This window comes from Lontra canadensis, unplaced genomic scaffold, assembly GCF_010015895.1.
Source record: "Lontra canadensis isolate GAN:19392208 unplaced genomic scaffold, GSC_riverotter_1.0 scaffold235, whole genome shotgun sequence".
Lineage (NCBI taxonomy): Eukaryota > Metazoa > Chordata > Mammalia > Carnivora > Mustelidae > Lontra > Lontra canadensis.
In genome coordinates, this window is record NW_022631229.1 from 341,978 (window position 1) to 369,870 (window position 27,893).

At 61.5% G+C, this 27,893-nt stretch overlaps 1 protein-coding gene across 1 annotated transcript; it reads left to right on the forward strand.

The window, feature by feature from the left end:
* The first annotated feature begins 1,017 nt into the window (after nt 1-1,017).
* Nucleotides 1,018-27,540, forward strand: CIC (capicua transcriptional repressor). The gene is given in 22 exon segments (XM_032849627.1): nt 1,018-1,733; nt 4,141-6,957; nt 18,456-18,605; nt 18,688-18,922; nt 19,005-19,134; nt 19,230-19,412; nt 19,496-19,661; nt 20,630-20,832; nt 20,915-21,140; nt 21,558-21,661; nt 21,910-23,143; nt 23,223-23,410; nt 23,791-23,912; nt 24,013-24,179; nt 24,283-24,573; nt 24,670-24,995; nt 25,301-25,560; nt 25,661-25,815; nt 25,895-26,026; nt 26,314-26,445; nt 26,543-26,853; nt 26,855-27,540. Coding segments are annotated over 21 exon segments (7,578 nt in total). The 5' UTR covers nt 1,018-1,733; nt 4,141-4,151; the 3' UTR covers nt 26,912-27,540.
* Nucleotides 27,541-27,893: the final 353 nt, after the last annotated feature.

Below are 27,893 nucleotides of genomic sequence, written 5' to 3' on the forward strand. Positions count from 1 at the left end.
CAGCTCCGCGGTGAACTGGCCATATGTCACTGGTCGCGGGAATGTTGCACAGCATGGCCCTTGCAAGCGGCTGGGTGGGTTTTCTTCACAACTGGTGTGAATCCCGTGTGCATACGGGGAACCCATCACAGGCAGCGGAAGCCTCGGCTGAGGCCCACGTTCACGGCTCCCCATTACCCTCTATCTCTGGCAAATGCAACGGGAGAGTATATGTACACTGCAGACAGCTTCACACCTGGTGTAAACCCTGTGTCTGGGCTGCGGGAATCTACAACCGATGGGGCATATCCCTCTCCTCCCCACCTCGTGTGAACGCGCCCTCCACCCCGAGACCTTAGAAAAGTCTCGCTCCCGCCAAGTGCGAACACCCACAAAGCAGCTCTTCACAGAACGTAGTGTGAAGGGAATCTGGTGTGAAGCCCCACGAAGCGCCGCATTTTCCTATCTCGTGCCCCGAGCTGCCAGAAAACTGCACCGCCCTAATTGCCAAAGTCTTGGAAGACAAGACTTGTCCCCTCGGGTGCCAAAGCCCCGTGCCGCGCGCGTTCACTACTCCACTGCAGCGCGCGCCTCCCCACACGCGCACGTTCTCTCCCCTCCCGGTGGCAACAGGGCTTTCCGCGGGGCCGCGCCGGACTTTCTGAAGCTGTTGATTGGTCATAGTCCCGGCCACCCTACAGCCAATCAAACTGGAGAAAGATGACATCACTCGTTCTCCTCCTCTCCCTCCCACCCCCAAACTTCCCTACTCCCGGCTACCGACAGCAACAACCACGTGGGGGAGGGGTAACAGAGTAGAACCCGGTGAGGTCATTGCACCGCCCCGGCCGCCGCTGATTGGCTGCGGGGCTTGCGGGTGGCGGTTGGCTGCTACTCGCACCTCCCCCTCGTGCCGCTACCGCCGCCACTGAGAGGAGCCACTAGCGACGCCAGAGCCGGCAATCCGGGTGAGTCGGGGCCCTGGGTCTAAGATGCTCCCGGTGTGCAGGGAGACTTAGAGGAACTGCCCTGTCCGACTTTTTCTCCTCGCCCGTGTTCTTTGGTGCTACAGCACTCTGTCACATGGGAGTTGTAGTCTGCTTTGTACTATTGACTATGGGCCGGAGACGTAAGAAGACTACCATTCCCAGCAGGAATTGCGACTAGCCGGTCAACAAACGCCCAGGCCACGCCTCCTCAGCCTGCTTATTGGACAGCCTATCCCTTAGCCCTTCCTTCTTGCACTTCATTGGTTACTGTCCCTCACAGAGGCTGGGTTCCGGCCTAGAGTGCAGGGCGACTGGGTACTGTATTCGTCATTCTGCACTAAGACGGCTTGCGATTGGTCAGGGCTGATGCCCATCACTTGTTGTGGGGCAGGGCCCTAGGCAGATCAGGCGGTCGTAGGCTCAGGTTGGTGTCGGTCCCAGAGGGAGGACGGTCTTGGACTTTGGCCCCGCCCCCTGGCGCTGCCGGTTGGGCGGAATTGGTCATGGCGAATGTCGCTCGTCGTGGAGAGGCGGAGCCGACCAGGCTGCGGATATCTATTGGTCTAGGACGGCGCCGGTCAGCGGGGTTGTGGCCGGTGATTGGCTGGCTGCTCCAGCTGTTGCAGGTCCATTCACCATTTTGTGTGTTGGAGTAAAAAAAAAAAGGGGGAATCGAGGGGGAGCCCGGGGGGGGGGGCGGGGAGGGACCGGACCGGACCGAGCCGGGGCCAAGGCCCCCCGCCCCGAAACCCTGCCGAGCCCGAGGTGAGGGGCGGGGCCAGGGCTGACACGGGCAGGGGAGATTTGGGGTGCTGGGGGCCGAGAGGGGACAGGTGGCAGGGACGGGGAGGGGGTAGAGGGGAAAAAAGGTGGGTTGGATGGTGGGAAAGGAGGATAGAGTGGTTGAAGTGGTGGGGAGGAACAGTGACAGAAAAGGGGTGACGGAGAGGGGATGGTGGGCAGAGAATGGGTAACAGGAATGGAGGGGTGACAGGATTAGATCAGGGTGACAGGGAGAGGGAGGGGACAGAGTTGGAGGGGTGACAAGGAGAGGTGATGGAGAGAAAAGGTGACAGGTCCAGAGATGGCTGACAGGAGATTGACTTGGAGGAAGGGGTGACATAGATGAGGGTGACAAGGATGGGTGGCTGAGGAGGGGGGGCCTAGGGCCTGTGAGGAGAGAGGCAGAGGTAGAGGTGGTGACAGGACGGGAGAGAGAGTGGCAGAGAAGCTGGTGCCAGGAGGGCTGATGGGAGCAGAAGGGATGAGACCCTGAAGAACCAGGGCCTGGGCTGGCCTGGGCTTCAGGAGTTCCTGCTTAGATTCTGAAGGAGGTGAGGGCCCACAGGGCCTTGGGTGGGAGTTATCCAAAGTGGGGTGGACAGGAAGAGAGTAGGCCCAGGGGAAAAAAAAAGGCTTGGCTTTTGGGGTGAAGAGGTAGGACCAGGCGGCAGGGTCCAGGGGTGCCAGGCAATATGGTTGTAGGCCCTGGGGGGGGTTATGCAAAGGTTTGTGTTTGGGCAGGACTGGGGCCGGATCTCGGTCCCTAGGACGGTGGCCCAGCGGGTCAGTGGGGAGAAGGTGGTGGCAGCTGCCCAACTCCTGGACACTTGGATCCCTGCCCCAGTGTGAGAAGCCCTGGGCCCTATAGCTCTGCCTGTGAGGACCCCAGGACTGGCCCAGAGAAGGAGCAGCCTGGGATTGTAGGGTCCACAGGAGGAGCAGGACTCGAGTAGGAGAACACAAGATCAGGGGTCCTGGGAGAGCTGGCAGACTGAGTCAGGGGTATCTCTGATTGCGTTTGGGTTAGGGCCCTAGGCACCCCCACCCTCCCAGAGGCCCCCTTTTGGCCTCTCAGCTTCTCTTAGTCACTTCAGAGTAAAGTTTTTTCCCTTTTCTTTTCTCAGGGCAGCTTGAAAGGGGGCGGGCAGTAATGACTGTTCAGGAAGTGGGTGAGGTTGGCCTGCTGGGCTTGCCCTGCTTTCTTTGACCTTCTCCCACTTACCCCCACCTGGAGTCAGAGGGCATATTTGGGGGCCCCCTGGCCCCAGCCAGCTCAGCCACCCTGTCAGAGGAAGCCCAGTGGTGGTGGTGGGGGGCATGCGTGCAGGCCAGAATGGGGGCTGGGCTTGCTGGTCTCATGCTGGGTGCTGTGGGGGGGAGGGGCAGGCTCCCATCCAGTGGGACAGCGAAACCCTGGGGTGTAGCTCCGTGTCCCACTGTGTGATGACGTGTGTGTGCCTCTGTGTGTGTTTTTGTGCGCGTGCGTGTGCTCATGCACGGCCCCGTGGCAGCACTGGGTATAAGCTTTTGCCCCAGACGTGCCCCTGCCTGCTCCCTGCCAGGATCTGGGGAGATGGCTATACCTGGCAGGCCTGGGTGCAGAGAAGAGTGGGCAGCCGTCCCTCAGGACTTTCAGCTGCCCACTCCTTCCCACGATGGCTGGCCATGCCAGGCAGCCCAGAGGGGTGGGGGTGGGGGTGGAGAGAGGCTCACATCACAGCCCAGTCACCTCCTTTTCTGTGACTGTGTTCCTGTGCTTGTGTGTGTATGTGTATGAGTGTGTGTGCTGTCTGGACAGTGACAGTGCAAGGAAGCGTGTCCTCTGGATCATGTGACAGGCGGCACACTGAAATGGTTAGGACCACAGACTTCTGAAGCAGCCAGATTGCCTGGGTTCAGACCCTAGCTCTGCCATTTCCTAGCTGGATGAATTTGAACAAGTTGCTTGTGTTCTCTGTGCCTCAGTTTCCTCAAGTAGGGCTGTTGGTAACACCTGCCTCTTAGGGATATTGTCAGGGTGAAATGGGTTAATAAAATCAAGTTCGGCCCACGGCTTGGCACAAAGCAAGTGCTCTACAGGCATGAACCATTACTGCCTTTTTGTGCCCCGTCAGGCAGTTGCATGTACCTGCTGTGGCCTGTGTAGAGGGAACAGATATATATGTCAGTGTCCCCAACGAGCCAAGAGTACATAACTCAGGGGACATGGGTGCCAGTCTGTGTCCAGATGCCAGTCAGGGGCTCCCATGAGTGGAAGACAGCCAAGAGAAAGCCTTCAGGTATGACGGACCTGACTATGGCCTCAGCAAGTGGGAAGTCTTGGGGGACACTGGCTCTGGGAGGTTCCTAAGTTGCTCCCGATGATCCCTGTCTGCCCTCCCACCTGCAGGTGGACAAAAGATGAAGCCAATGAAGAAGGCATGTGTCAATCTCCCAGGTTCTGGCAGTGGCGGCAAGTCCCCACCAGCCACCCGGGCCAAGGCCCTGAGACGGCGAGGGGCTGGGGAGGGCGAAAAGCCAGAGGAGGAAGATGAAGAGGTACAGCAGCAGCAGCCCCAGCAGCCTCCGGGGCCAGAAGAGGCTGAGGAGGGTGAGGAGGAGGAGTCCGAGCGGGGCCCTGGGGCTGAGGGGCTGACCCCAGAGTCGCACCCTGATGACCCAGCGGCCCCAGGCCCTGCTGAGGACCCCAAGGTAGAGGGGGAGGCAAGTCGCTGGGAGCCCTCCCTCAGCCGTAAGACGGCCACGTTCAAGTCTCGAGCGCCCAAAAAGAAGTATGTGGAGGAGCATGGAGCCGGCAGTGGTAGCAGTGGGCCGGCCGGGGCCCCTGAGGAGCGGGCACGAACCCCTGAGGAGGCCGGCGCCCTGGGTGTCCCTTCACGGCCACCCACCTCCACCCGTTCCTCTTCCACCGACACAGCCAGCGAGCACTCAGCTGACCTGGAAGATGAGCCCGCCGAAGCCTGTGGGCCAGGCCCCTGGCCCCCTAGTGGCACCAGCGGCGGATACGACCTGCGGCAGCTGAGGTCTCAGCGGGTGCTGGCTCGGCGTGGAGATGGCCTCTTCTTGCCGGCCGTGGTGCGCCAGGTGCGCCGAAGCCAGGACCTGGGCGTGCAGTTCCCTGGGGATCGGGCACTGACATTCTACGAGGGGGCACCCGGCAGTGGTGTCGATGTAGTTTTGGATGCCACGCCACCACCAGGTGCCCTCGCAGTGGGCACAGCTGTCTGTACCTGCGTGGAGCCCGGTGTGGCTGCCTACCGTGAGGGTGTGGTAGTGGAGGTGGCCACCAAGCCTGCCGCCTACAAGGTCCGCCTCAGTCCTGGCCCCAGCTCCCAGCCTGGCCTGCCGGCCGCTATCCCACAGCCCCCACAGCTGCCACACCATGAACCTGAGGAGGCCGTGTGGGTGGCCCGTTCCAGCTTGCGCCTGCTGCGGCCCCCCTGGGAGCCTGAGACCCTGCCAAGGAAGCCCCCCTCGGGCCCTGAGGAGGAGCAGGCTGAGCCGGGGGCCGCCCTGCCCCCCTGCCCTGCTGCCCTGGACCCCAAGCAGCCTGAGGATGCCGAGGTGTCTAAGATCAGCTTTGGTGGCAACCTGGGGACTTGCGAGGAGGGTGAGGAGAAGCACCCGCCAGCCCTGGGCACCCCGGCCCTGCTCCCGTTGCCTCCGCCCCAGCTCCTGTCACCGCCACCAAAGTCCCCAGCTTTTGTGGGCCCGGGCCGCCCTGGGGAGCAGCCATCACCCTGCCAGGAGGGGAGCCAGGGTGGCAGCCGGAGCAGCAGCGTGGCCTCCCTGGAGAAGGGGGCAGCGCCAGCCGCCCGGGCACGCACACCGCTGACAGCCGCGCAGCAGAAGTATAAGAAGGGTGATGTGGTCTGCACACCCAATGGAATCCGCAAGAAGTTCAATGGCAAGCAGTGGCGCCGGCTGTGCTCCCGAGATGGCTGCATGAAGGAGTCGCAGCGGCGGGGCTACTGCTCACGCCACCTGTCCATGCGAACCAAGGAGATGGAGGGCCTGGCGGACAGCGGCCCAGCTGGGGCTGGGCGGCCGGCAGGCGTGGCGGCACGGGAGGGCAGCACCGAGTTTGACTGGGGTGATGAAACATCGCGGGACAGCGAGGCCAGCAGCGTGGCAGCCCGTGGGGACTCGCGCCCACGCCTGGTGGCTCCTGCTGATCTGTCCCGCTTTGAGTTTGATGAGTGTGAGGCGGCCGTGATGCTGGTGTCGCTGGGCAGCTCTCGCTCTGGCACACCCTCCTTCTCTCCTGTGTCTACGCAGTCGCCCTTCTCACCTGCCCCATCGCCCTCCCCGTCGCCGCTCTTTGGCTTCCGCCCAGCCAACTTCAGCCCCATCAACGCCTCACCAGTCATCCAGCGCACTGCCGTCCGCAGCCGCCACCTGAGCGCCAGCACCCCGAAGGGAGGTGTGCTGACCCCACCAGACCTGGGTCCCCACCCACCGCCACCTGCCCCCAGAGAGCGCCATTCTTCTGGCATCCTACCCACCTTCCAGACCAACCTGACCTTTACCGTGCCCATCAGCCCTGGGCGGAGGAAGACAGAGCTGCTTCCCCATCCGGGGGCTCTGGGGGCCCCTGGCGCAGGGGGCGGAGGAGCCACCCCGGACTTCCCCAAGAGTGACAGCCTAGACTCTGGTGTGGACTCGGTGTCCCACACACCTACACCCTCCACGCCGGCTGGCTTCCGGGCTGTGTCGCCTGCCGTGCCCTTCTCCCGTTCCCGCCAGCCCTCGCCTTTGCTGCTGTTGCCCCCACCTGCTGGCCTGACCTCGGATCCCGGGCCCTCTGTGCGCAGGGTTCCTGCTGTGCAGCGGGACTCCCCCGTCATTGTTCGCAACCCCGATGTGCCGCTGCCCTCCAAATTCCCTGGGGAGGTGAGCACTGCTGGTGAGGCGCGGGCAGCGGGACCTGGGCGGGGCTGCCGAGAGACCCCAGTGCCCCCTGGGGTGGCCAGTGGGAAGCCTGGCCTGCCCCCACCTCTGCCAGCCCCTGTGCCCATCACCGTGCCTCCAGCCGCGCCGACTGCTGTGGCCCAGCCGATGCCCACCTTCGGCCTGGCTTCTTCACCCTTCCAGCCGGTGGCCTTCCACCCCTCACCTGCTGCTCTATTGCCCGTCCTGGTCCCCAGCAGCTACACCAGCCATCCTGCCCCCAAAAAGGAAGTCATCATGGGCCGACCTGGGACAGGTAAGAGATGCCAGTGCAATGGCTGGGTGAGGGCTTAAGGGGATGGGGCTACTCGCAAACTGGTTCTCGAGAGGTGAGCTCCCCACCTGGGGACGGGCTCAAGGGGAGATTAGCCTCCTCTCTGCAGAGATAACTCTGCAGGAATTCATGTGCCAGGCAAGGGACTGGACTTGGAAGGCTCAGGGCACTGTTTCTGGAGGCCTCCTGTTAGGAATGCACTCCCAAGGGCTTGAGCAGTCAACAAACCTTTCCAGAGCTTTTGGGAGCCAGGCCCCCACAATCCTCATGGGGTAACAGAGGAACAGAGTTGATAATCGTGATGACAGCTGCCATGTCTGGAGGACTGGTGGGGACATCATCATGATAATAAGTATTGCCTGTGAGTTATCTTGCCGAACCCTCAGACACACCCCGTACTGTACCCAGGACTGTTTTCAGCCCTTTGGAAATATTCGCTCATTTTGTCTTCATGAGCCTAACAGGCAGTGGGGGTGGGGGGAGTAGGATTAGGCTCATTTAGAGGCAACTGAGACCAGGTTATTTCCTTGCCCTGGATCCCACGGTTAGTAAGTCCTGGACCCAGCCTGCAAAACCAGGCAGGCCAGCTGGCTGGTCCCTGCTGGGCCACAGTGCCAGGTTATAGATGGGAAGATGGAGGTTCCAAGGTGTCTTCTGCCTCGGGGTGGCAGGATCAGGACTGGAGTGCTCACCTCATGCCTGTGCCCAGGAAATATCACAGGTGCAGTCAGTGCCATGATCGGAGCTGGGGGTGTGCTAGGCAGGCCTCCAGGTGTGAAATCCAGTCTGGCTGCCCTCAGGAAAGGGCGTGTAAGCCAAGAGTTGAAGGATGAGCAACCGTGGGCTGGAAGAGCCTCCTAGGAGACCAGAAGGAGCACAGGCGAGCAAAGCCACTGTGGCCAGAGGGCTGAGGCCGGAGGCCGGGAGAGCCAGTGGCCAGGCTAGGTTGGGCCTTGTCAGAGCAACCATCAGGGAGGGTGACGAGTTACCAGCCCCTTCCCTAGCATCTTCTTTTTTTATTTATTTCTTAATCCACAGTTGACTGGAGTGCCCTGGTCGTGTGGTAGTCGGTACTAAGGACACAGCCCTGCCCTTACAGGGCACACAGTCCTGAAAAAGACAGATCTGTCACCAGACAGTGAGCAGCCAGAGCGGTCAGAGCTGGAATGGGGGAAGCCCAGGAGGCCGTGGGAAGTCAGGAGGGCTTCTTGGAGAAGGGGCCAGGGTGTCTAAAGTGAGATATGCAGGGTGTGCAGAAGCGAGTCTGGCAAGGCCGGCAGGAGGACCATGAGGCAGAGGGAAGAGTTTGGGCCCAGGCCTCGAGGCCAAAGTAAGTATTTAAAGGAAGTGGAATCTGCAAAATCAAAGGCTCTAGAGGATGGTGAATGCGGGAATGCACGGCTCTGTCCACGAGCAAGGGTCAGTTCCCCGAGGGCCCTCAGGAGACTTGGGAACTTTATCTCAGTGGCATTAGGGAGCCAAGATAGGCTTTGAGCTGATCATCTGACCACACCTGTACCGTGGAGGGTGAGTTCCAGGGCCTGAGAGCAGAGACAAGGAGAGCAGGGAGGAAGGGGGCTGCGGTGGGGATCTGGGTGGGAGCTGGGACTGGGGCAGAGAGGCTGATGCGACTGGGATCCCAGGCCCTGACCTCACAGAGCTCCAGCCCAGACCCAGAGCACAGGGACACAGGCGCCGTGCTTGCCCCTCAGACTTATATGCTGAGGTTGTGAGTTGTGTTTTTTCTCCTGCCCCCAGCATTTTTTACATTTGTTAGTGTAGTTGATAGGAGCCCATTTCCACAGAAATGGGCACAGCAGGGATTTCTGTCTTTAGCCAGATGAAGAAAGTGAAGCAGAAGGACTCCATCTAGAACTATCCTCCCCCGCCACCCCATATGCCCATAGCCCCTGACATTGCCTTCATAGCATTGTATCACGTGACCCTCACTGCTGGCATTTGGAGGGGGATGGCACTGATGCAGGGGACCCGAGGCCTACCAGGGCAGTCCCAACAGGGGTACCTGCCACCATTTTCCAGATGAGGAAAAGTGACAGAAGAAAGAGTCCTGATTGAGGTCACCCGGCCAGGGAAGGTCAGGACTGGGCCTTGAACCGGGTATCCCAATCTCCAGATCATAGGATGCTCACTGCCAGAAGCTACAGCGGTCATAATTTCTTGAGCACCACCCATGTGTGCGCGTGCGCGGTACTCAGCTCTCTGAGTACCGCCTAAGCGTTTACTCACCAAATCCTCACAACACCCCAGGAGGCCAGCACCATTAGTACTTCCAGTGTTGAGGAAGAAACCACATCTCAAGCGGTTAAGTGACTTGCCCAAAGTCACCCCGCTAGGAAGAAGGATAGGCAGGATTTGAACCCAGGCTGTCTAGCCCCAGGCCCTTGAGTCCTGCCACTAACAACGATAACAGTAATAGTAACCAGCCTTTCATTAAACATTTACCACCCGCCCAGCCCCAGGCCATCTCATCGAATCTGCCTGATGCTGTGCAGGAGGGAATTACCAGCCCGGTTTAGGGGTGGGGACTGAGGTTCAGGGAAGGGAGGCTGCGGGCTGTCTGGTCGTCAGAACCTGTCCAGGGCCTGTCCTGGCAGTTCTGAGCAGCGCCTCTCTAACAACACCCATGCTGAGGTATCCAGGCTGCTCTAAGGTTCCCAGCCAGTAGGTCCTCTTGTTCTTCCCCAGAGGCCTCCCCAAGCCCTTGGGAGGCAGGCACCCTGGGGCCTTCTGCCTCTGAGGCCCAGGTGGGGCAGACTATGCCCGGTGGCATAATGAGGCCGTGGTCCTGTCCCTTTCTGCCTGCTCATGCCAAGGCCTGACCCTCACCCAGGGCAGCAGGTGTGAGGGGGCGGTCTGGGACAGCTTGCCTGCTCTTGCCCCCCCGCCAGGCATTTGCTTCCGCTGGGGGACGTGCCGGGGCAGGCGGCTGGCATTCTCCACATTCTGTGCGTGGCCGGGCCAGCCAGCTGCCATTGCCACCTCCCTCTGACTCTTCCCGCCTGCTCCCCAGGAGAGGAAGCCACCCCAGGGCCTGCAGCCCCAGCCCAGGAGGCCAGATGTCTCAGCCCCATTCCTGGCATGGCCTCCTTTCCAGCTCCCAGCTTCCGCCTGGCTTCCCTGTACTGACAGGCAGTGCCCCCTCTCCTGGGCCTCTGTCTGCCTGCCTTTGAGCCACTGTGTGTCTCTCTCTTTCTCCCTTGGGTCCCTACATCTGTCTGTCTGGGTCTCTATTCCTGGGTTTAAGTTTCTCTCTCTGGTCTTCTGTCTGTCTCTTTCTCTCTCTGCCTCTCTGTATCTTTTTTGGTTTGTCCTTCCCTAGACATCAGTCCTTTTCTGAGCTTTCTTTCATCCTACCTTTCTTCTGTTTTGGGTCCCTGTCTTGGGATCCTGTGTCTCTGGGCCACCCTCCCCAGACCCTCCTCCCCCTCCTCAGACAGACTTGTTGCCCCTCTCCCAGCCCTTCACCTCCACCCTGTGCCCATCAGGCGCTCCACCCCTTTGAGTCTGTGGACAGTTGCTAAGCACTAGGTCCCTCACTCCCTTCTTGGGGAGTGGTGGGAGGTTGTACCGTCCTGGGAGCCCTTTCCTGTTCCTTGAACAAATTAATGGCCCACCACTGTCCCTGAAACGTGGTGAGAGGTGTCAGGAGCCATCTACATCCAAGCACCTGTTCCCAAGACGGGCAGGAAGGCGGGGGCTGCATGGGCCAAGCTAGGAGATCCGGCTGTAGGGGAACAACAGGAAAGCAGCTCCTGTGCCCACCCACCTGCTAGAGGGTATGACCCAGATCACCCCGACCACCCCCTCAATGCCTTGCAGGAGACACATTTGGTGCCAGCTCCATTTAACGGAGTCCCACATGTAGTAGGACCTCAGACACTATGCTTGGCCAGGTAGGGAAAATAAGGCCCAGAGGGGCCTAGGTTCTCCTGACTCCCCAAATCCAGATTCTGCCCAAAAGAGTTTCTGTTTTGTCTCAAACAGGGAACCCCTTCTCTCCGACCAGAAGTCCCTCATCTCTCCCAGGCCCAGGCTGAGCAGCCCTGGGGGATGTGGGTGGGGAAGGCAGACATGGAAGCAGGCAGAGGCAAGGATGAGCGGAGGGAGGTATAGAGTCTGGGGAAGCCAGAGGACAGAGACAACTCGGTGACTCGATGCAGGGTGATGAGGGAGGTATGGGTGTCCTTCTCAGTGGAAGTGACATTTGAACTAAAGCTTGAGGAATGAGTGGATTTCAGGAGAGTGAAAGGCGTGTTCCTGGCAGAGGCAGCCATAGGAACAAAGGCCAGGAGGGGTGAAAGTGCATGACCTCTCTGTGTCTAGTGGAAGCTGGAGCTGACACTAGAGCCCAGGATTGGCAGAAGGGTGCCAAGGAGCACAGGTCTAGCCAAGCCAGCTTGAATGTTGGTAGGTCGGTGAAGAGGCAACAGTTTAGACCGGAGAGGGAAAAGGTTAGATTTGGATGTCAGAGATCCCTGGAGACTGTCCTGGAGAGGAAGGAGGCCTAGGCTGGGAAGAAGAGGATGACCTGCCAGGAGAGAAGAGAAGGGGCGTTTTTGAGGTAGCGGAGTCAATCTTAGACACTTCCCTAAAGAGACCCAGCACCGGGAGCTGTAAGGGATCAGGCTGCCTCCTGGCGGCGGCGGCGGCGGCGGTAAGCGGCGGGGTCGCCGGCGCGCGCATGCGCGGGGCGGGGGGGGTGTGCGGCCCGGAGCCCCCGGCGCCCGGGCATTAATGGCTCCATTAGTGGCCGGGAGGGAGGCGCATTAGCGGCGGCGACGGCGTCTGGCTCCCATTACCACCGGCGGCAGCGGCTGCACCACAGGCGGCTGGACCTTAGCCCGCCGCGCCGCCTCCTCCGCCCGCACCCCGTCCCCTGTTCCCGCTCCCCACGGGGGCCTGGACCAGGGAACCCCTGTCTCCCTGTTTCCGCAGCAAAGCTGATTGAGGCACACCTGGGTTCAAATCCCGACCGTGCCACCTCCTGACTGCAAGATCCTAAACCCCTTTGAAACTTTTTCTTGCGAAGAAGTCGGGGAAACAGGGTGCACCCGGACTTTGCAGATCCGGACCCTTACCCTGAGGGCCGCGCCCCGGCCCTGTCAGCACAGAGGGGCGCGGATTCCCGCGCCCCAGGGGTAGGCCCCGAGCCTCCGTCTTTTCCATTGGCTGCCTACGCGTCTGCCGACGCTGATTGGCCGAGACCACCCCCCGCCGTTGCGCTTTTAACCCTTAAGCGGCCGCGCCCTCGGGGTGGATGGGGGGCCCCCCCCAGCAGACAGCTCGGGTGCCAGCTGGCCCGTGCCCCGCCGCGGCCCGCGTGGGTGTCAGGCCGGCCGGGCGCCCGCCCGCCCTCCCAGCACAAAGCGGCTTTGTGGGGCCCGCCGGGGACTGGCTGGGGGCCAGGCGGCGAGTGGAAAATCTCGTGAGCGCGGGAGGGGAGGAGAACGCAGGGCGGCGCCCCCTCCTCCGCCCGGGTTGGGGTGCCTCCCTCAGTCCGCGCCGACCAGCCCTCTCAAGCCTGGGTGCCTGTACACTCCCCCACACACCCGCCCCTTTCCACCCCCAAACCCACATGCGCCCCTCCGTCCTATCCCAGTCCGTCTCCCAATCCCTGGGGACCCTCCCCCACACCTCTTGCCTGCCTCTTTCCCTCCTAGTTCCCCTGCCTACCCCAGCCCCACTCACACTGACTCACCCCGGCGCTATTTTTAGGCCCCCATCCCTCCCGAGCGGCACCAGCCCAATCCTGGGCTCGTTCCCCAGGCAACCCTGGCCGTCCCCGGCCCCCCCCGGGGGGGGGGGGGGGGGTGGGTGTGTATGTGGAGAGCGGGTGAGGGGAGCTGGGGACACCAGGGTGGTGAGCCAAGGCGGGGACCCAGGCCTGTAGAGCAGGGTGGGGAGCCGCGGGGGACAGGGGCGCGGTGCCTCTGGGGCTCAATAAATGGGCCCGTGAGTTCAGAGTGTGTTTGCTTGTCCCTCAGTCTGTCAGCATCCCTGGCTGTAAGCCCCAGGCCTCTGGGCAGGCCTCAGCCTGTGCCACCCTGGGTGGCAGTTGGTGTCTCTGTCTGGGCTCCCTGTCCCTGGGCTGCAGGGCGGGGTAGTGCTGCAGGGGATGTTTGGCTCCAAACCTTTTGTGGAATTGGTGGTGGGTGGTGTAGGGGGTACCTGCCTTGAGTGAAGGATGGTGTTGCACCTCCTCTCAGATGGGGCTAGGGCCCTGGTTTGGGAAACCCCCTCAGCCTTTCCCAATTAGGGAGGCCCCAGTTAGGGTTGAGGATGGCTGGAGAGATGGAGCTGTCTGGGGTTAGGACCTGCTCCCTCTTCTCCACTTCTAATCACCCCCACCCAGGGTTCCTCCACTCTGAACAATGGAAGCTAAGTATAGGGCTGGCCCAGTGCCCAGGGCAGGGGGGCCCTTCCCGCCCAGATTCCGGCCCCTCCCTGCCAGGCTGGGTCCCCACTTGGCTGTACCCTACCCTGTAAGGGGCCTCTTCCCATCCCTCCTATGTGGGCACTGTGTCTTCTACCAGATGTGCAACCCTCGCAGATGTGTGGGGCCCTCTTTCCCTGCTATGCCAGGCCTTGCTCTTTTTCTCACCCTACAGAAGTGGGGGAACTGGGGGCAATGTTTCTCCGAGCTCTGTCCTGGGCTGCATTGCAGTAGGGAAGGGGTTAATTTTCAGTAGGTGACTCACCGGTGGGGAGAGGAGGGGGCAGCGGTGGGGAGATAGTGGGCCACATTGATTTCAGCCTTGATTTCTGCCTCACATTGCAGTCCCTGGGGCAGTGAGGTAATGGAGGGTCTGAGTCTGGGGCTGCATAGGGAGGAGGGGGCAGTCACCTAATAGTCCCTCCAGTGGCCCCCTCCAGGCTCACAGCCAAGTGTCTTGCCCTGCAGTCTCTGGAGGTCAGAGGGCTATGGACCTTCCCTTCCCCTCTGGGCCCAGATTACTGGTTTCTGTACCCTTTCCATGCCTTCGGCTCTATCAGTGGATGGAACAGGCTGGGAAAGGGATTTGTTTGTGCTTGTTGCTGACTCCACCTGTGTAGGAGCCCACTCTTTGTCCATCAGAGGTTGTGCAACTTTTAAAAGCTGCCCGGGTGTGACCCCAGGCCTCTGCCTCTACTGGATGTGACCCCAGGGCCCATCTTGAGTGATCCAGAGCCTCTGCCTCTCTCCCTGGTGGACTCCAGACACTTGCATATGTCTCTGTGGGTACTCTCTGGCCTTTCTGTAGTTCTCTTTGTATCCTTGTCTGACCATATTCCTGGAGGTCTGGGAGTGTCTGCCTGGGTCCACCCCAAGGTTAAATTTTCAGTAGTGGAAAGAGCAGCTGAGTTGGAGCACTGGGCTGTTAGGTTCTGGAGGGATGATCTTGCACAATTTATTCAGTTTCTCTGAGCCTCATTTTCTCGTCTGAACAATGGGCATAATAAAGTGTACCCCCCTAGTGGATGTGAGGATTCAACAAGCAGTATAATACATGCAAGCTCCTAGCACACTGAAGCCCCAGTGTTCATTTCCTTTCTTCCTCCTGGCCCCTTTCTGGAAGGGGTAGCTCCCAGCCTAGAGTGGTAGGGCCAGCCCACGGTGGTGCTCTGTGACCCCACCCCCCTTGCCTCCCACTGCCTTACTGTGAGGTGGAGGGTCCCAGATGGCTGCTAAGTGTCAGGCCAGTGAGTTACCATGGTGCTCTGTATCCCTGGGGGGCCAGGGTACTGAAGTAGTGCTTACTGGGCTAAGTTTAGGTAGCGTGTGGGGGGGTCAGTACAATGGCATCTGTGAGAGTTAGCCTGTATTGGGGACGGGAGTTGCCAGGAAGGCCACATGAGGGTGTGTGAAGATGGAAGAGTGTGTGTGGTTGTGTGGGAGGGATGTGGGGTGTGTGTGTGTGTGTGTGTGTGTGTGAGATGGACAAGCAGCACTTGTGATGAGATGTGTGAGATAATGCTGCCTGTTTGATATGTTGTTTGTGTGATGATTCATGTGGGCTGGCAATGAGAATATGCGTTGGTGAAGCACGTATGACAAGGCGTGTATGAAATGGGTGATATGGAGGATGGGTGAGAACGAGTGTATGATGATGGGTGGGGAGTGATGGACCAGGAGTGTGGGAGGTCGTACGACATGTGAGCAGGTGTTCAAGGTGTGTGACTTCGTGTGTGGCAGTGTGAGTGTAAGGCCAAGGGTACATGCTACCGTGGGGTGTGTATGAAATAATGGGTGTGGCAGGAAAACTCTGTCTATGAACGGGTGTGTGTGGTGGGGGAAGAGTCTGCTGGTGTTGAGTTGGTAAGGGCTCCCGGTGGCTCGCGTGCCTACCGCGCAGTTCTTCTGCCCTGCGGAGCCGTGCGCGCTCAGGCGGGCGTGAGGGAGGCGGGGCAAGCCGCGCGTGAGCGTGTTCTTCGCGTGGACTGGACACACGTAGCACCACACACAACTCCGGGGCCTCCGCAGCGCGGCGCCGCGAACCGCCCCTCTGGCTCGCTGCCTTTACTGCAGTGCGCCCTCCCTGCCACCCTCCTCCCGCGGTCCCGCCCCGGGCCGGCTTGGGGCCAACCGGGTCCCGCCCCGCCCTTTCCTTATTTGCATATGACTGACGTTCCCCCGGGGCGGCCAATGGGGGCGGGCGCGGCGGGGCCTGACCCGCGCGCGGCGGCGGCAGCCAATGGGCTCACGCGCTGGGGGCCGGGCTTGCGCGGAAGGCCGCGGGGGAAGCGGGGAAGGGGCGGGAGGAGGTGCGGCGGGGGGAGGGGAGCGCGTAGTAGTGGCGGGGCGGGGAGGCGGCGGTGGCTCTGCGCGGGGCTCGCTTGGAGCGCACGGACGCACGCACGCTGGTCCGTCTGGCCGCTCGGAGCCGAAGGTCGACCCGGCGCTGAGCCGCGGGCCCGGAGCCCGGAAAGGCGGGGCGGCAGCACCGGCAGCCGGGGCGCTCGGGGCCAGAGCCGTTACCCGCCGGAGCTGCGAGGGAGGGAGGGAGCGAGCCAGCGAGAGGAGAAGGGAGGGGGCCACCCCCGCGCACGCGCGCCGCGCCCCGCCCCGCCTGCCCCGCCCGCCGGGCACCAAGCGGGAGGAGGGAGAGGGAGGGGGCGGCGCCGATGGCCCCCGTGCCGCGCGCCCCGTGACGGCCCCCGCGCGCGCCGGGGGGCGGGGCGGGGCCGGCGCGCTCTGACCTCCCCCGCCCCCCCGGGCGGCGGGAGGCAGGCGGCGCTGTGCGCAAGCGCGCCCGGCAGAGACCCCCCCCCCCCCGAGTGGGGCGGCCGGAGGGGGGCGGCGGGGGGGGCATGCGGCGACGGCCTCCAGCTCCCCCCGGGCCCGAGCGGCGACGGCCGAGGAGCCGGCGGCGGGCGGAGTGGCGGCGGCCGCTGAGGAGGCGCGAGCCCCGGCCGGGCCCCCCCGCGCCGGACCATGTACTCAGCCCACAGGCCCCTGGTGCCCGCGTCCGGCGCGGCCTCCCGTGGCCTCGGCATGTTCGGTCAGTAGAGCCTGGGCCCTGGGACTGCAGGGGTCAGGGTGTCGGGGTGCTAAGTGCGGCGTAATGGTGATAGGGGTATAGTACGAGAGTGATAGAGGCGGAGTACAGGGGTGACGGGAAAGTTATAGAGCTCAGCTGGGCCAAGCGGTTAGTGACGGCAGGTGGGAGTGTAGCGGGAGTGATGGGAGTGAGGCAAGGGGAGTAGCTGGGGACAGCTGTGGTGTTTGGGTAATGGGGTGGAACGGTCCGTTGTCATTGGAGGTGAGGGGTGCAGGGTAACTGGGTTGGGAGCGTGGATTAGGATAGGGGCAGCATGAGACCTGCTGGTCTTAGGTGTGGAAGAGAGGGGGAAGGGAATGTGATGGAGTAGTGGGGCTAAGAACAGGGTTTGGGAAGTGAGTGAGACACTGCTTGCTTAGAGCAGAGTGATGGGCTGGAGTGTGTGTGGTGTGCTTTGCAGAGGCAGAAGGAGGGACCCAAGAACCTGGACCACAGTACACTGAAGAGGACTTGAGGGGCAGGACTAAAGGACTCTTCCCCCATTGTCTGCTGGTCCCCTTCTTCCCCACCCAGCAGATGAGGAGGCCCAATGAGAAAGATCTTGGTGAAGAGAGGGACAGGTCAAGGTCCTTGGGGTTGGAGGGCCGAGCAGGCTTTTGTGGTCCCCAGTGCCCCAGGGATTGGGGACAGGGTTCTTAGAGCATCTTGAGACCCCCTCCAGTGTTGGCTTCCTTATCCTTCTTCTGTTGACTTGACGTCTACTTTTTCTTTTGTTAGCCCCTTGCAGAATGAGATCTCAGGCTAGCGTCTCCTATAGAGCTCTCTTAGTCCAGGCTTTTGAAGGCATAGAGGGGTCATCCCAGGTCAGATTGATCCGGATCAGGGGGAGGCCTGGAATGATGGAGACCAAGGCTAGGGCGTTTCCCTTCTCTCTTCATCGTCTTCCCTCGAAGGGGCCTCCTCAGCTGGTTCCACTTCCCCCAGGGAGCCAGTAGTGAGAGGGCAGCCCACTCCTAACCTAGGCCTGCTCCAGGAGTCCTGTCAGGGATGGGTCTCAGCCCAGGGCTTAACCCTGCTACCACCCAGCTCCTGGGGCAGAAGGTGGGACCCCTGGAACTGGCCTTCTGGGAGGGAAGTGGTTTCCTGTGAATATTCTCAAGAAAACACCTGGCACTTTTGTCTTCCTTGGGCACAGACTTGTAACAGTTCTCTTGTCTGCCTCATTGTCTGTGCCTTTTCTTCCAAGGGGTTTACCACACCCTCCCCTTTTTGGGCAAAGAGGCTGGATGCTGCACCCAGGATAAGCTCAGAGCTTGAGAGGGAGGGGGCTGGTAGACCTCTTTGTGGGCAGTAGATTCTGTTAGGGGACGGGGGAGACACTGGAGCCACCTGTGCCCAGCCCGGGAAAGGCAGGTCTGGCTCCTTGGGGTTTGTGGTATGGGGAGGGAGGCAAGGAGAAAGACTTAAGACCCCACACCTTGTGGGTGATGGAGAGGGAAGAGAAGGGGAAACGAAGCATGGTCTCCTCAAGAGAGAAAAAGGGAGTAGGAGGTGAAGATGAGGGGCTATGTCAGTTAGGGTGTTGGGAATGTGGCATGACTGGGGAGAGTTCCTAGCCCTGCTCAGGTTTTGGGGCCTTGGGAGTATGAGACGGCAGTTGAACGTGGCCTGGTTTGTTACAGGAGCCAGTCATTCCTCTGGCCTGGTCCCTGGTGGCAGGGCTGGTGGAGGTGGGGGAGGGAATGGGGCGTGAGGCCTATTTCCCTTCCTAGCTTCTGTTTTCTTTCGTGTAAACCTCGGAATCGTACAGGGAGGAGTTTTTCCTGAGTGATGTTGCACACACGAGGCCACGAGGCTCTGGGATAGTGGAAGGGGGTGTGAAGGAGGCGTGGAGCCACTTAATCCAGGGTGGAAAAGAGCTTGAGTTGGGGTTCAGGCCAAGGTTTCCTGCTGCACAGCTTAGCTGGCTTCTTCCCACAGTGTGGACAAATGTGGAGCCTCGCTCTGTTGCCGTGTTCCCCTGGCACTCCTTAGTCCCTTTTCTGGCCCCCAGCCAGCCCGACCCCTCTGTGCAGCCAAGTGAGGCCCAGCAACCTGCCAGCCACCCAGTGGCCTCCACCCAGAGCAAAGGTGAGGAGTGGGGGGCTGCAGAACACATGGGGATAGAATCCAGGGAGCTCAAGAGCCCTCTGACCTGCCTCTCTGCCCCCAGAACCTGCTGAGTCGGCGGCTGTCGCTCATGAGCAGCCACCAGGTGGGACAGGGAATGCTGATCCTGGGCGGCCCCCTGGAGCCACCTGCCCTGAGAGCCCAGGGCCCGGACCCCCCCACACTTTGGGGGTGGTGGAACCTGGAAAGGGTCCCCCTCCCACCACTGAGGAGGAGGCCTCTGGCCCTCCAGGAGAGCCCCGGCTGGACAGCGAGACGGAGAGTGACCATGATGATGCGTGAGTGCCACGAGGCTTGGGAAGTGGGAGGGGATGGTGACCAGAGATGGGGCCCTCACTGTCCCTGCCACTCCCGCCACAGCTTCCTCTCCATCATGTCTCCCGAGATCCAGTTGCCCCTGCCACCTGGGAAACGCCGGACCCAGTCCCTCAGTGCCCTGCCAAAGGAACGAGACTCCTCTTCGGAGAAGGATGGACGCAGCCCCAACAAGGTGCCTCACCTCTATACCTGTCCCCAGCTTGCCCTCTGGCTGCCCAAGCCTGTTTCGTGGTTCTAACATCCCACTTGGGCCTCTGTGTGCTGCAGCGGGAGAAGGACCATATTCGGCGGCCCATGAACGCCTTCATGATCTTCAGCAAGCGGCACCGGGCCCTGGTCCACCAGCGTCACCCCAACCAGGACAACCGGACCGTCAGCAAGATTCTGGGCGAGTGGTGGTACGCCCTGGGGCCCAAGGAGAAGCAGAAGTACCATGACCTGGCCTTCCAGGTAATGCCTCTTCCTCTTGGTTCCTCCCCAGCTTCCTCTGGTGGGGTAAGTGAGTGGAGGGTCCTTCCCCTCTCTCCCACCAGGTGAAAGAGGCCCACTTTAAGGCTCACCCAGACTGGAAGTGGTGCAACAAGGACCGGAAGAAGTCCAGCTCAGAGGCCAAGCCTGCGAGCCTGGGGCTAGCAGGAGGACACAAGGAGACTCGGGAGCGGAGCATGTCGGAGACGGGGACTGCCGCTGCCCCTGGAGGTTGGTTGGCTCCTTGGTTGACTTGCCCTGCCCCCTCCCTCCCTGAGAGGTGCCAGCTACCCCCTTGTTTGCTCAGCCCCTGCACCAGAACCCTATGTGCTGTCATTTCATTTGAAGACCCTTACCCATAAGGGAACTGGTAGTTTTCTCATATAAAAGAGTCAGGGAGGTCCAGACAGATAGAGTTCCCAGGCAGTCATTTCATTATCAGTTGTCATTTATTGAGCATTTACTACATGCCAGGCATCAAGGGGAGTATAAGCTCTATTTCTGAAAGTTATACCCTCGTTTTCCAGATGAGAAGACGGACTCAGGGCGCCTGGGGGGCTCAGTTAAGCGGCTGCCTTCGGCTCAGGTCATGATCCCAGGGTCCTGGGATGGAGCCCCACATTGGGCTCCCTCCTCAGTGGGGAGCCTGCATCTCCCTCCCTGTGTGCCTGCGGCTCGTCCTGCTTGTGTTGTCTCTGACAGATAAAGTCTTAAAAAAAAAAAAAAAAAAGAGAGTGAGACTTAGGTAGAGTTACTTGTTAGAATTTGTAGAAGACTAGTAAATGGTAGAGCCAAAGCTTAAACCCCAGTTTGGTAGGTTTCCAGAACCATAGTTGGAAGCCCCTTGTTGGCTGCTTTTGCTGACAGAGTGTCTGCTTGCATAGCACTGTTCTGAGGCACGTTTTTGGAGTGACCTGTGGGTTCGGGCCTGCAGTTCTCTGAAGGTGGGGTTGCTTCCTCTCTGAGATATGGGAATGGAGACTCAGGTCCATGGTTATTAGCAAGCGAGCATCACACTGCCTTCAGAGAAGGCCTGCTTCCTGAGGAGCAATCCATTAGAAAATGCCAGGCTGGTGGCTCCCAGGTAGCCCAGGATTTTCAAACTTCTTTTGCTCAGGACCTAGAGATATCTATGGACAGCCTGGGTGCCACTAAAAGACTTCTTGACTCTGTGACACCTTTCTCCTTATGTTGTGCAGTGTCCTCGGAGCTTCTCTCCGTTGCAGCCCAGACACTCCTGAGCTCGGATACCAAGGCTCCAGGGAGTGGTTCCTGTGGGACAGAGCGTCTGCACACAGTGGGGGGACCTGGCTCGGCCCGGCCCCGAGCCTTCTCCCACAGTGGGGTCCACAGCCTGGATGGTGGGGAAGTAGATAGCCAGGCACTACAGGAACTGACTCAGGTCTGGGGGCAGGGGAGCTGGGCAGGGAGGGCTGCCCCCAGGTGGTGGCCCCCACTGAACTCTCCTGGTGCCCGCCCTGCAGATGGTGTCCGGCCCCGCATCCTATTCTGGTCCAAAGCCTTCCACCCAGTATGGGGCTCCAGGCCCCTTCTCAGCCTCTGGTGAGGGAGGTGCCCTGGTGGCTGGCGGGCGACCCCCGCTGCTGCCCACCCGGGCCTCCCGTTCCCAGCGTGCAGCCAGTGAGGACATGACCAGTGACGAGGAACGCATGGTCATCTGTGAGGAGGAGGGAGACGATGATGTCATTGGTGAGCAGTTGCAGGGCCTAGAATCCTGCCCAGAGAACAACAGGCTAAGGTTTGGGGAGTGGGCAAAGAGTTGATCTAGATCTCAGGCTCTTCTTTCTTGTCTTGCATGTTTGTTTATGACTGCAGGCATGTTCAGCTCAGGCACAGCCCTGCCCTTGGGAAGCTCCTGGCCAGGCAGGAAACCAGGAGGACAGGGGCGTGGATGGTCAGGCCATGGGGCACAGTGTTAGGTGGTGGTACCTGCATGCTCTTAGGCTCCCCCGGTGGTCAGGTGGGCACACCCTAGGTGGAGGAACAGCGTTCTTGGACAATAGTTACTGCTGGCAAAAGGGGTTGAGGCCAGGGCCTGGGCTCCCTGCTGTCTCTTCTGGACAGTCTTACACCCAGCCCTTCTGCCAATACTCTTCTCTCCCTCAGCTGATGACGGCTTCGGCGCCACTGACATTGACCTCAAGTGCAAGGAGCGGGTGACTGACAGCGAGAGCGGAGACAGCTCTGGAGAGGACCCAGAGGGCAGCAAGGTGAGAGCTGGGGAATTGGCGCTATCTCGTCATGGTCCTAGGAAAGGGAGATGTGTGCTCTTGTGTGCATCACTACAGAGAGATTAAGGCCCAAAGAGGGCAAGCTCCTCACCCCATGGTGAATTGGGTCACAGACTGGGTGAACTACTGAGGCCTTCAGCTGACCTCGATGCCAGGCGGGAGAGGGTTGGTCAGGTTGTGCGTGTCGGGGCTCCCTTGATGTGGTCGTGTCCCCTCCTTCCACCTAGGGTTTTGGCCGGAAGGTGTTCTCGCCTGTGATTCGTTCCTCCTTTACCCACTGCCGCCCACCGTTGGACCCTGAGCCCCCAGGGCCCCCGGATCCATCACCTCCAGCCTTTGGCAAAGGCTTTGGGCCCACCCCGTCGTCGTCCTCGTCCTCGTCCTCACCTGCCTCCTCCTCAGCCGCCACCTCCTTCCCACTGGGCTCAGGGACCTTCAAGGCCCAGGAGTCAGGTCAGGGCAGCACAGCAGGCCCACTACGACCCCCACCTCCTGGGGCTGGGGGCCCAGGGACACCTTCCAAGGCCACCCGGTTCCTCCCATCGGATCCTGCCGCCTTCCGGCGCAAGAGACCTGAAAGTGTGGGAGGCCTGGAGCCACCAGGCCCCTCGGTCATTGCAGCACCTCCTGGCGGGGGAGGAAGTGTCCTGCAGACGCTGGTCCTGCCCCCAAATAAGGAGGACCGGGAAGGCAGCGGAACCCGCATGCCCTCGGCCCCAGCCCCGTCACTGGCCTATGGGGCCCCAACAGCCCCCTTGTCCCGCCCAGCTGCTACCATGGTCACCAATGTGGTGCGGCCTGTCAGTAGCACTCCTGTGCCCATCGCCTCTAAGCCCTTCCCCACCTCTGGCCGGGCTGAGGCATCTCCAAATGACACCGTGGGTGCCAGGACTGAGCCGGTCACAGGGTCCCGGGCGCCAGGGAGCTCCCCGCTGGGTGTAAGCTTAGTGTACTCGGACAAGAAGTCGGCAGCCTCTTCGCCGGCCCCGCATCTGGTGGCTGGGCCCCTCCTCGGTACCGTGGGGAAGGCCCCTGCCACAGTCACCAACCTGCTGGTGGGGACACCAGGTTATGGGGCCCCAGCGCCCCCTGCTGTTCAGTTCATAGCCCAGGGGGCCCCTGGCAGTGGAGCCACCACAGGCTCTGGAGCAGGTGCTGGGAGTGGCCCCAATGGGCCAGTGCCCCTGGGCATCTTGCAGCCAGGCACCTTGGGCAAGGCTGGGGGAATCACCCAGGTGCAGTACATCCTGCCAACGCTGCCCCAGCAGCTTCAGGTGGCGCCTGCCCCGACACCAGCCCCTGGGACCAAGGCAGCAGCTCCTGGCGGCCCTGCACCAACCACCAGCATCCGTTTCACCCTCCCCCCGGGCACCTCCACCAACGGCAAAGTTCTGGCAGCCACTGCACCCACCCCTGGCATCCCCATCCTGCAGTCCGTACCCTCTGCCCCGCCCCCCAAAGGTGAGGCTTGGGCTGAGTGGGGAAGGAGAGGGGCCCCAGGCCTGTGTAGCTCTCTGGCAACTTCTCTCTCCCATTGCAGCCCAGTCGGTGTCTCCTGTACAGGCTCCGCCCCCGAGTGGCTCAGCCCAGCTGCTGCCCGGGAAGGTACTGGTGCCCCTGGCAGCCCCTAGCATGTCCGTGCGGGCTGGAGGGGCTGGCCAGCCACTGCCCCTGGTGAGCCCGCCTTTCTCAGTACCTGTGCAGAACGGGGCCCAGCCACCCAGCAAGGTAAGGGCATCCTGGCTCCTCTTGTTCCTGTCCCCTCCCCTCCTGCGTGTTGGTTTCTGTGCCATGGTGTCTGTGTCTTTCCTTTGATCTCTCGTGCTTTTTTCCCTTTTCATATGTCTTTCTTGAACTGTCTCTAGGACCGTGAGTGCGTTTTTCTGCGTCCTTCGACGTCTGTGTGCATCTCAATTCTGCTCTAAGTGTCTGCACCTTGTTCCTTTGTGTTTCACATGCCTTGCTGTTTTCTTTGTTCCTTTTTGTCTTAATTCTAAAATTTGTGTTCCCTGTCTTTGCTGAGACCCACCTTTCTAGGTCTGGGTCACCCCCCCACCCCATTCCCAAGTCCCCAGCTCACCCCAGCCTGTGGGTGACCTTGCCCACAGATCATCCAGCTGACTCCGGTGCCCGTGAGCACACCCAGCGGCCTGGTGCCGCCCCTCAGCCCAGCCACACTCTCCGGACCCACCTCCCAGCCTCAGAAGGTCCTGCTGCCCTCCTCTACCAGGTAATGGCAGCTGAGCCCTCACCTGGAGGCCAGGCCAGAGAAGGGTCTGGCGGGGGTGGGCAGCTCACCTCACTCCTCCCCCTTCCTCTCCTTGCGGCAGAATCACCTACGTGCAGTCGGCGGGTGGGCATGCCTTGCCCCTGGGCACCAGCCCTACGTCCAGCCAGGCTGGAACAGTCACCTCGTATGGGCCCACGAGCTCGGTAGCCCTAGGCTTCACCTCGCTGGGGCCCAGCGGACCCGCCTTTGTGCAGCCCCTGCTTTCAGGTGAGGGGCAGTGTGGCAGGCAGAGCTGGGGACCCAGGGTGGTGCGGAGGCGGCCCAGGCCCTAACTGGGGCCCCTGGCTCTCCTGTGTCTCCGTCCCTGCAGGCCAAGCTCCGTTGCTGGCTCCTGGCCAGGTGGGCGTGTCGCCAGTGCCCAGCCCCCAGCTGCCGCCAGCCTGCACAGCTCCCGGAGGTCCCGTCATCACTGCATTTTACCCCGGCAGCCCTGCACCCACCTCCTCAGCACCCCTAGCCCAGCCATCCCAGGCTCCCCCGGGTCTGGTCTACACCGTGGCCACTAGCACCACCCCACCTGCTGCCACCATCCTGCCAAAGGGCCCACCAGCCCCTGCCACTGCCACCCCGGCCCCTACCAGCCCTTTCCCTAATGCTGCAGGTGGGTGTTGGGCCAGCCCAGGGTGGGGTGAGTTGGGGGACTCAGGAGAAGGGCTCCAGACAGGCCTGGCTCAGCAAATGCTTTTCTCCCCACCAGCAGGCTCCATGACCTACAGCTTAGTGGCCCCCAAGGCCCAGCGGCCCACCCCCAAGGCCCCCCAGAAAGTGAAGGCGGCCATTGCCAGCATTCCCGTGGGTTCCTTCGAGGCAGGTGCCCCTGGGCGGTCAGGCCCTGCAGCCCGGCAGTCCTTGGAGCCTGGCCCAGCCCGGGAGCCCCCTCCCCCTGAGTCTGAGCTTGAGGGGCAGCCTGCGACACCGGCCCCTCCACCACCCCCAGAGACCTGGACTTCCATGGCCCGGAGCAGCCCCCCGCCTCCCCCACCTGCTGAGGAGCGGACAAGCAGCAAGGGCCCTGAGACTGTGGTGAGCGCTCAGCAGGCCCCAGGGGCTCCTGATGCTGCCTGGCTCTGCGTGTCAGTCCATCATCTGCTTTTCTACTCCATTTCCGTTCCCCGCACACCTGCATGACCCCTGTTCTTGTTTCCCCTGGGGGTGGGGGGGTGCGGTGGAGCTGGGCCTTTTATGTTCCTTTTGCTTGTCTGTATGACTGAGTCTTCTCCAAGACTCTACGTCTGGGTCAGTCAGCATCCCACCTCTTTGTTGTTCTGAGTTTTGCATCACTGAGTCTGAATCCAGTATTCTCCATCTCTCTGCTATCCCTACCCCAGGCCAGCAAATTCCCCAGCTCTTCGTCTTCAGACTGGCGAGTCCCTGGGCTGGGTCTGGAGAGCCGTGGGGAGCCTCCCACCCCTCCCAGCCCAGCGCCAGCTCCGGCCTCAGCCCCCAGCGGCAGTGGCAGCAGCAGCAGCGAGGGCAGCAGTGGGAGGGCAGCCGGGGACACCCCTGAGCGCAAGGAGGCCGCTGGTACCGGCAAGAAGGTGAAGGTGCGGCCCCCGCCCCTGAAGAAGACCTTTGACTCTGTGGACAAGTGAGCATGGGCTGGGGTCTGTGGCAGCGTGTGTGGGGCTGGCAAGAGAGGGGGGCAGCTGCAGCCTGGGACGGTGGAGGTGACCCTGCTGGCTCTCCAGCAGGGTCCTGTCAGAGGTGGACTTCGAAGAGCGCTTTGCTGAGCTGCCTGAGTTCCGGCCTGAGGAGGTGCTGCCTTCGCCCACCCTGCAGTCTCTGGCCACCTCGCCCCGGGCCATCCTGGGCTCCTACCGCAAGAAGAGGAAGAACTCCACCGGTAGGCGAGTGCGGGCCACCAGGGGAAGGCGGGGGACAGATTGGGGCCACCTCTGCTGAGCCTGCTTCTGTTGGACCAGACCTGGACTCGGCCCCTGAGGACCCCACCTCGCCCAAGCGCAAGATGAGGAGACGCTCCAGCTGCAGCTCAGAGCCCAACACCCCCAAGAGTGCCAAGTGCGAGGGGGACATCTTCACCTTCGACCGTACAGGTGCCGGCACCGAGGCAGGCAGAGCTGTGGGTGACCCAGCACCTGCAGGAAGGGTGGGGTCTTGGAGATGAGGTTACAGAGGAGAGGTGGGGTGGGTGTCGCTGAGAGGAAGGATGGAGTCAAGGATGGATTGTGGGGGTTCTGGAGTCTGATAGGGTCCAGAGGCAGGTGCCCTCTCTGAACTCTGCTGTGGAATAGAATTTGGTGAGGGCTGGGTGGACACTTCGGGCGGGGGCAGGGGCCGGCTGCCGCAGTCCCCAAGACCCTGCCGCCTGCTCCACTCCCAGGTACGGAAGCGGAGGATGTGCTCGGGGAGCTGGAATACGAGAAGGTGCCATACTCTTCCCTGCGGCGTACCCTGGACCAGCGCCGGGCTCTGGTCATGCAGCTCTTCCAGGACCATGGCTTCTTCCCATCAGGTGAGCGTGGCTCCGAGTCTTGGCGGGCACTTGCAGCAGTCCTGCCTGCTCCTCTCACCCTGGCCTCCCCACCCCCCCACTGTCCTTCTGTCCCCAGCCCAGGCCACGGCAGCTTTCCAGGCCCGCTACGCAGACATCTTCCCCTCCAAGGTGTGTCTGCAGTTGAAGATCCGTGAGGTGCGCCAGAAGATCATGCAGGCGGCCACTCCCACGGAGCAGCCCCCTGGAGCTGAGGCCCCCCTTCCTGGACCGCCCCCCGCTGGCACTGCTGCTGCCCCTGTCCCCACTCCCAGTCCTGCTGGGGGCCCTGACCCCACCTCACCTGGCTCGGACTCTGGCATAGCTCCAGCTGCCCCGCCACTGCCTCCGCCTCCGGAGCCAGGTCCCGGACAGCCTGGCTGGGAGGGCCCCCCCCCAGCCGTCCCCCCCGCCCCCTGGCCCCTCCACAGCTGCCACAGGCAGGTGAGGGCTCCGAGAAGACCCCAGGACCCACAGTACGCCCCTCAGGACATGGACAGTATGTAGGTGGCAGGAATCGGGGTGGGGGCAGGATGGTTCCCTCCTCCCCAATAAAGCCATTTCGTCCTTTTTAGTTTTGGGCGGAATGAGGCCTGCTCCTCTTGTCTATCCCTCTCCCCCCACAGCTTTCTCCCTGTGATGGGGGGCAGCTGAGGGGAAGCAGGGGCACAGTCTCCCTCCACCGAGCCCCTGTATATAACCTGGAGTGTGTTACCTTCAGACCTTTTCACTTGTACTTTATGCAAAATGGCTCATGTGAGGGCTACAAGCTGGTGGGTAGTGTGGGCCTTGGGCCACAGGGAGGTGCCTGTGGAGTAGGGGGAGTTCATGCACCCCTTTTTTCCCCAGAGGGGCTGGACTCAGGTTAGTTTGGGGTGGGGGCTCCTGCACTTTGCCACAGGCATGGGGAGGGTTCTCTCCCCACCCCCTCTGCCCTCCCAACTTGGGTTGTACTTTCTAAGAAGGTGATTCCCCCTACCCTTGTCCCTATCCCCAGAACAAAACATGTTGATCATGTGCAATATTTCTTACTGTGCCGAGAAGCCGAAATGACCGAAATTAAAGCTGTTTAACACACCTGTGTGGCTGCCCACTCTACAGGGAGAATGGGTGTGTGGGTTGTGCTGGTCCTGCCTCCAGATGGGCAAGAAGCTATACACTAGCTGTCTGCTCCCCCAACACACCCCTCACCGCAGGGAGCAATGCCAGGTCGCACCCTGTGGACCGAGGACCCCGGCTCACTGTGGACTGAGCAGCCTCTCTGGCCCTGGTGCTTGGGGGGTCACTGTGGCTACTCTGTGTCTTACCTAGACATCCGACAGGAGGGGATTTGGAGGTGTGAGATGAGGCTCTACAAGGTGGGCAGTTCACCCTGGAAGCCACAGCTGGACCTGGGGCAGGGTACAGTGCTATTCTTGGTGCCTCTTGCT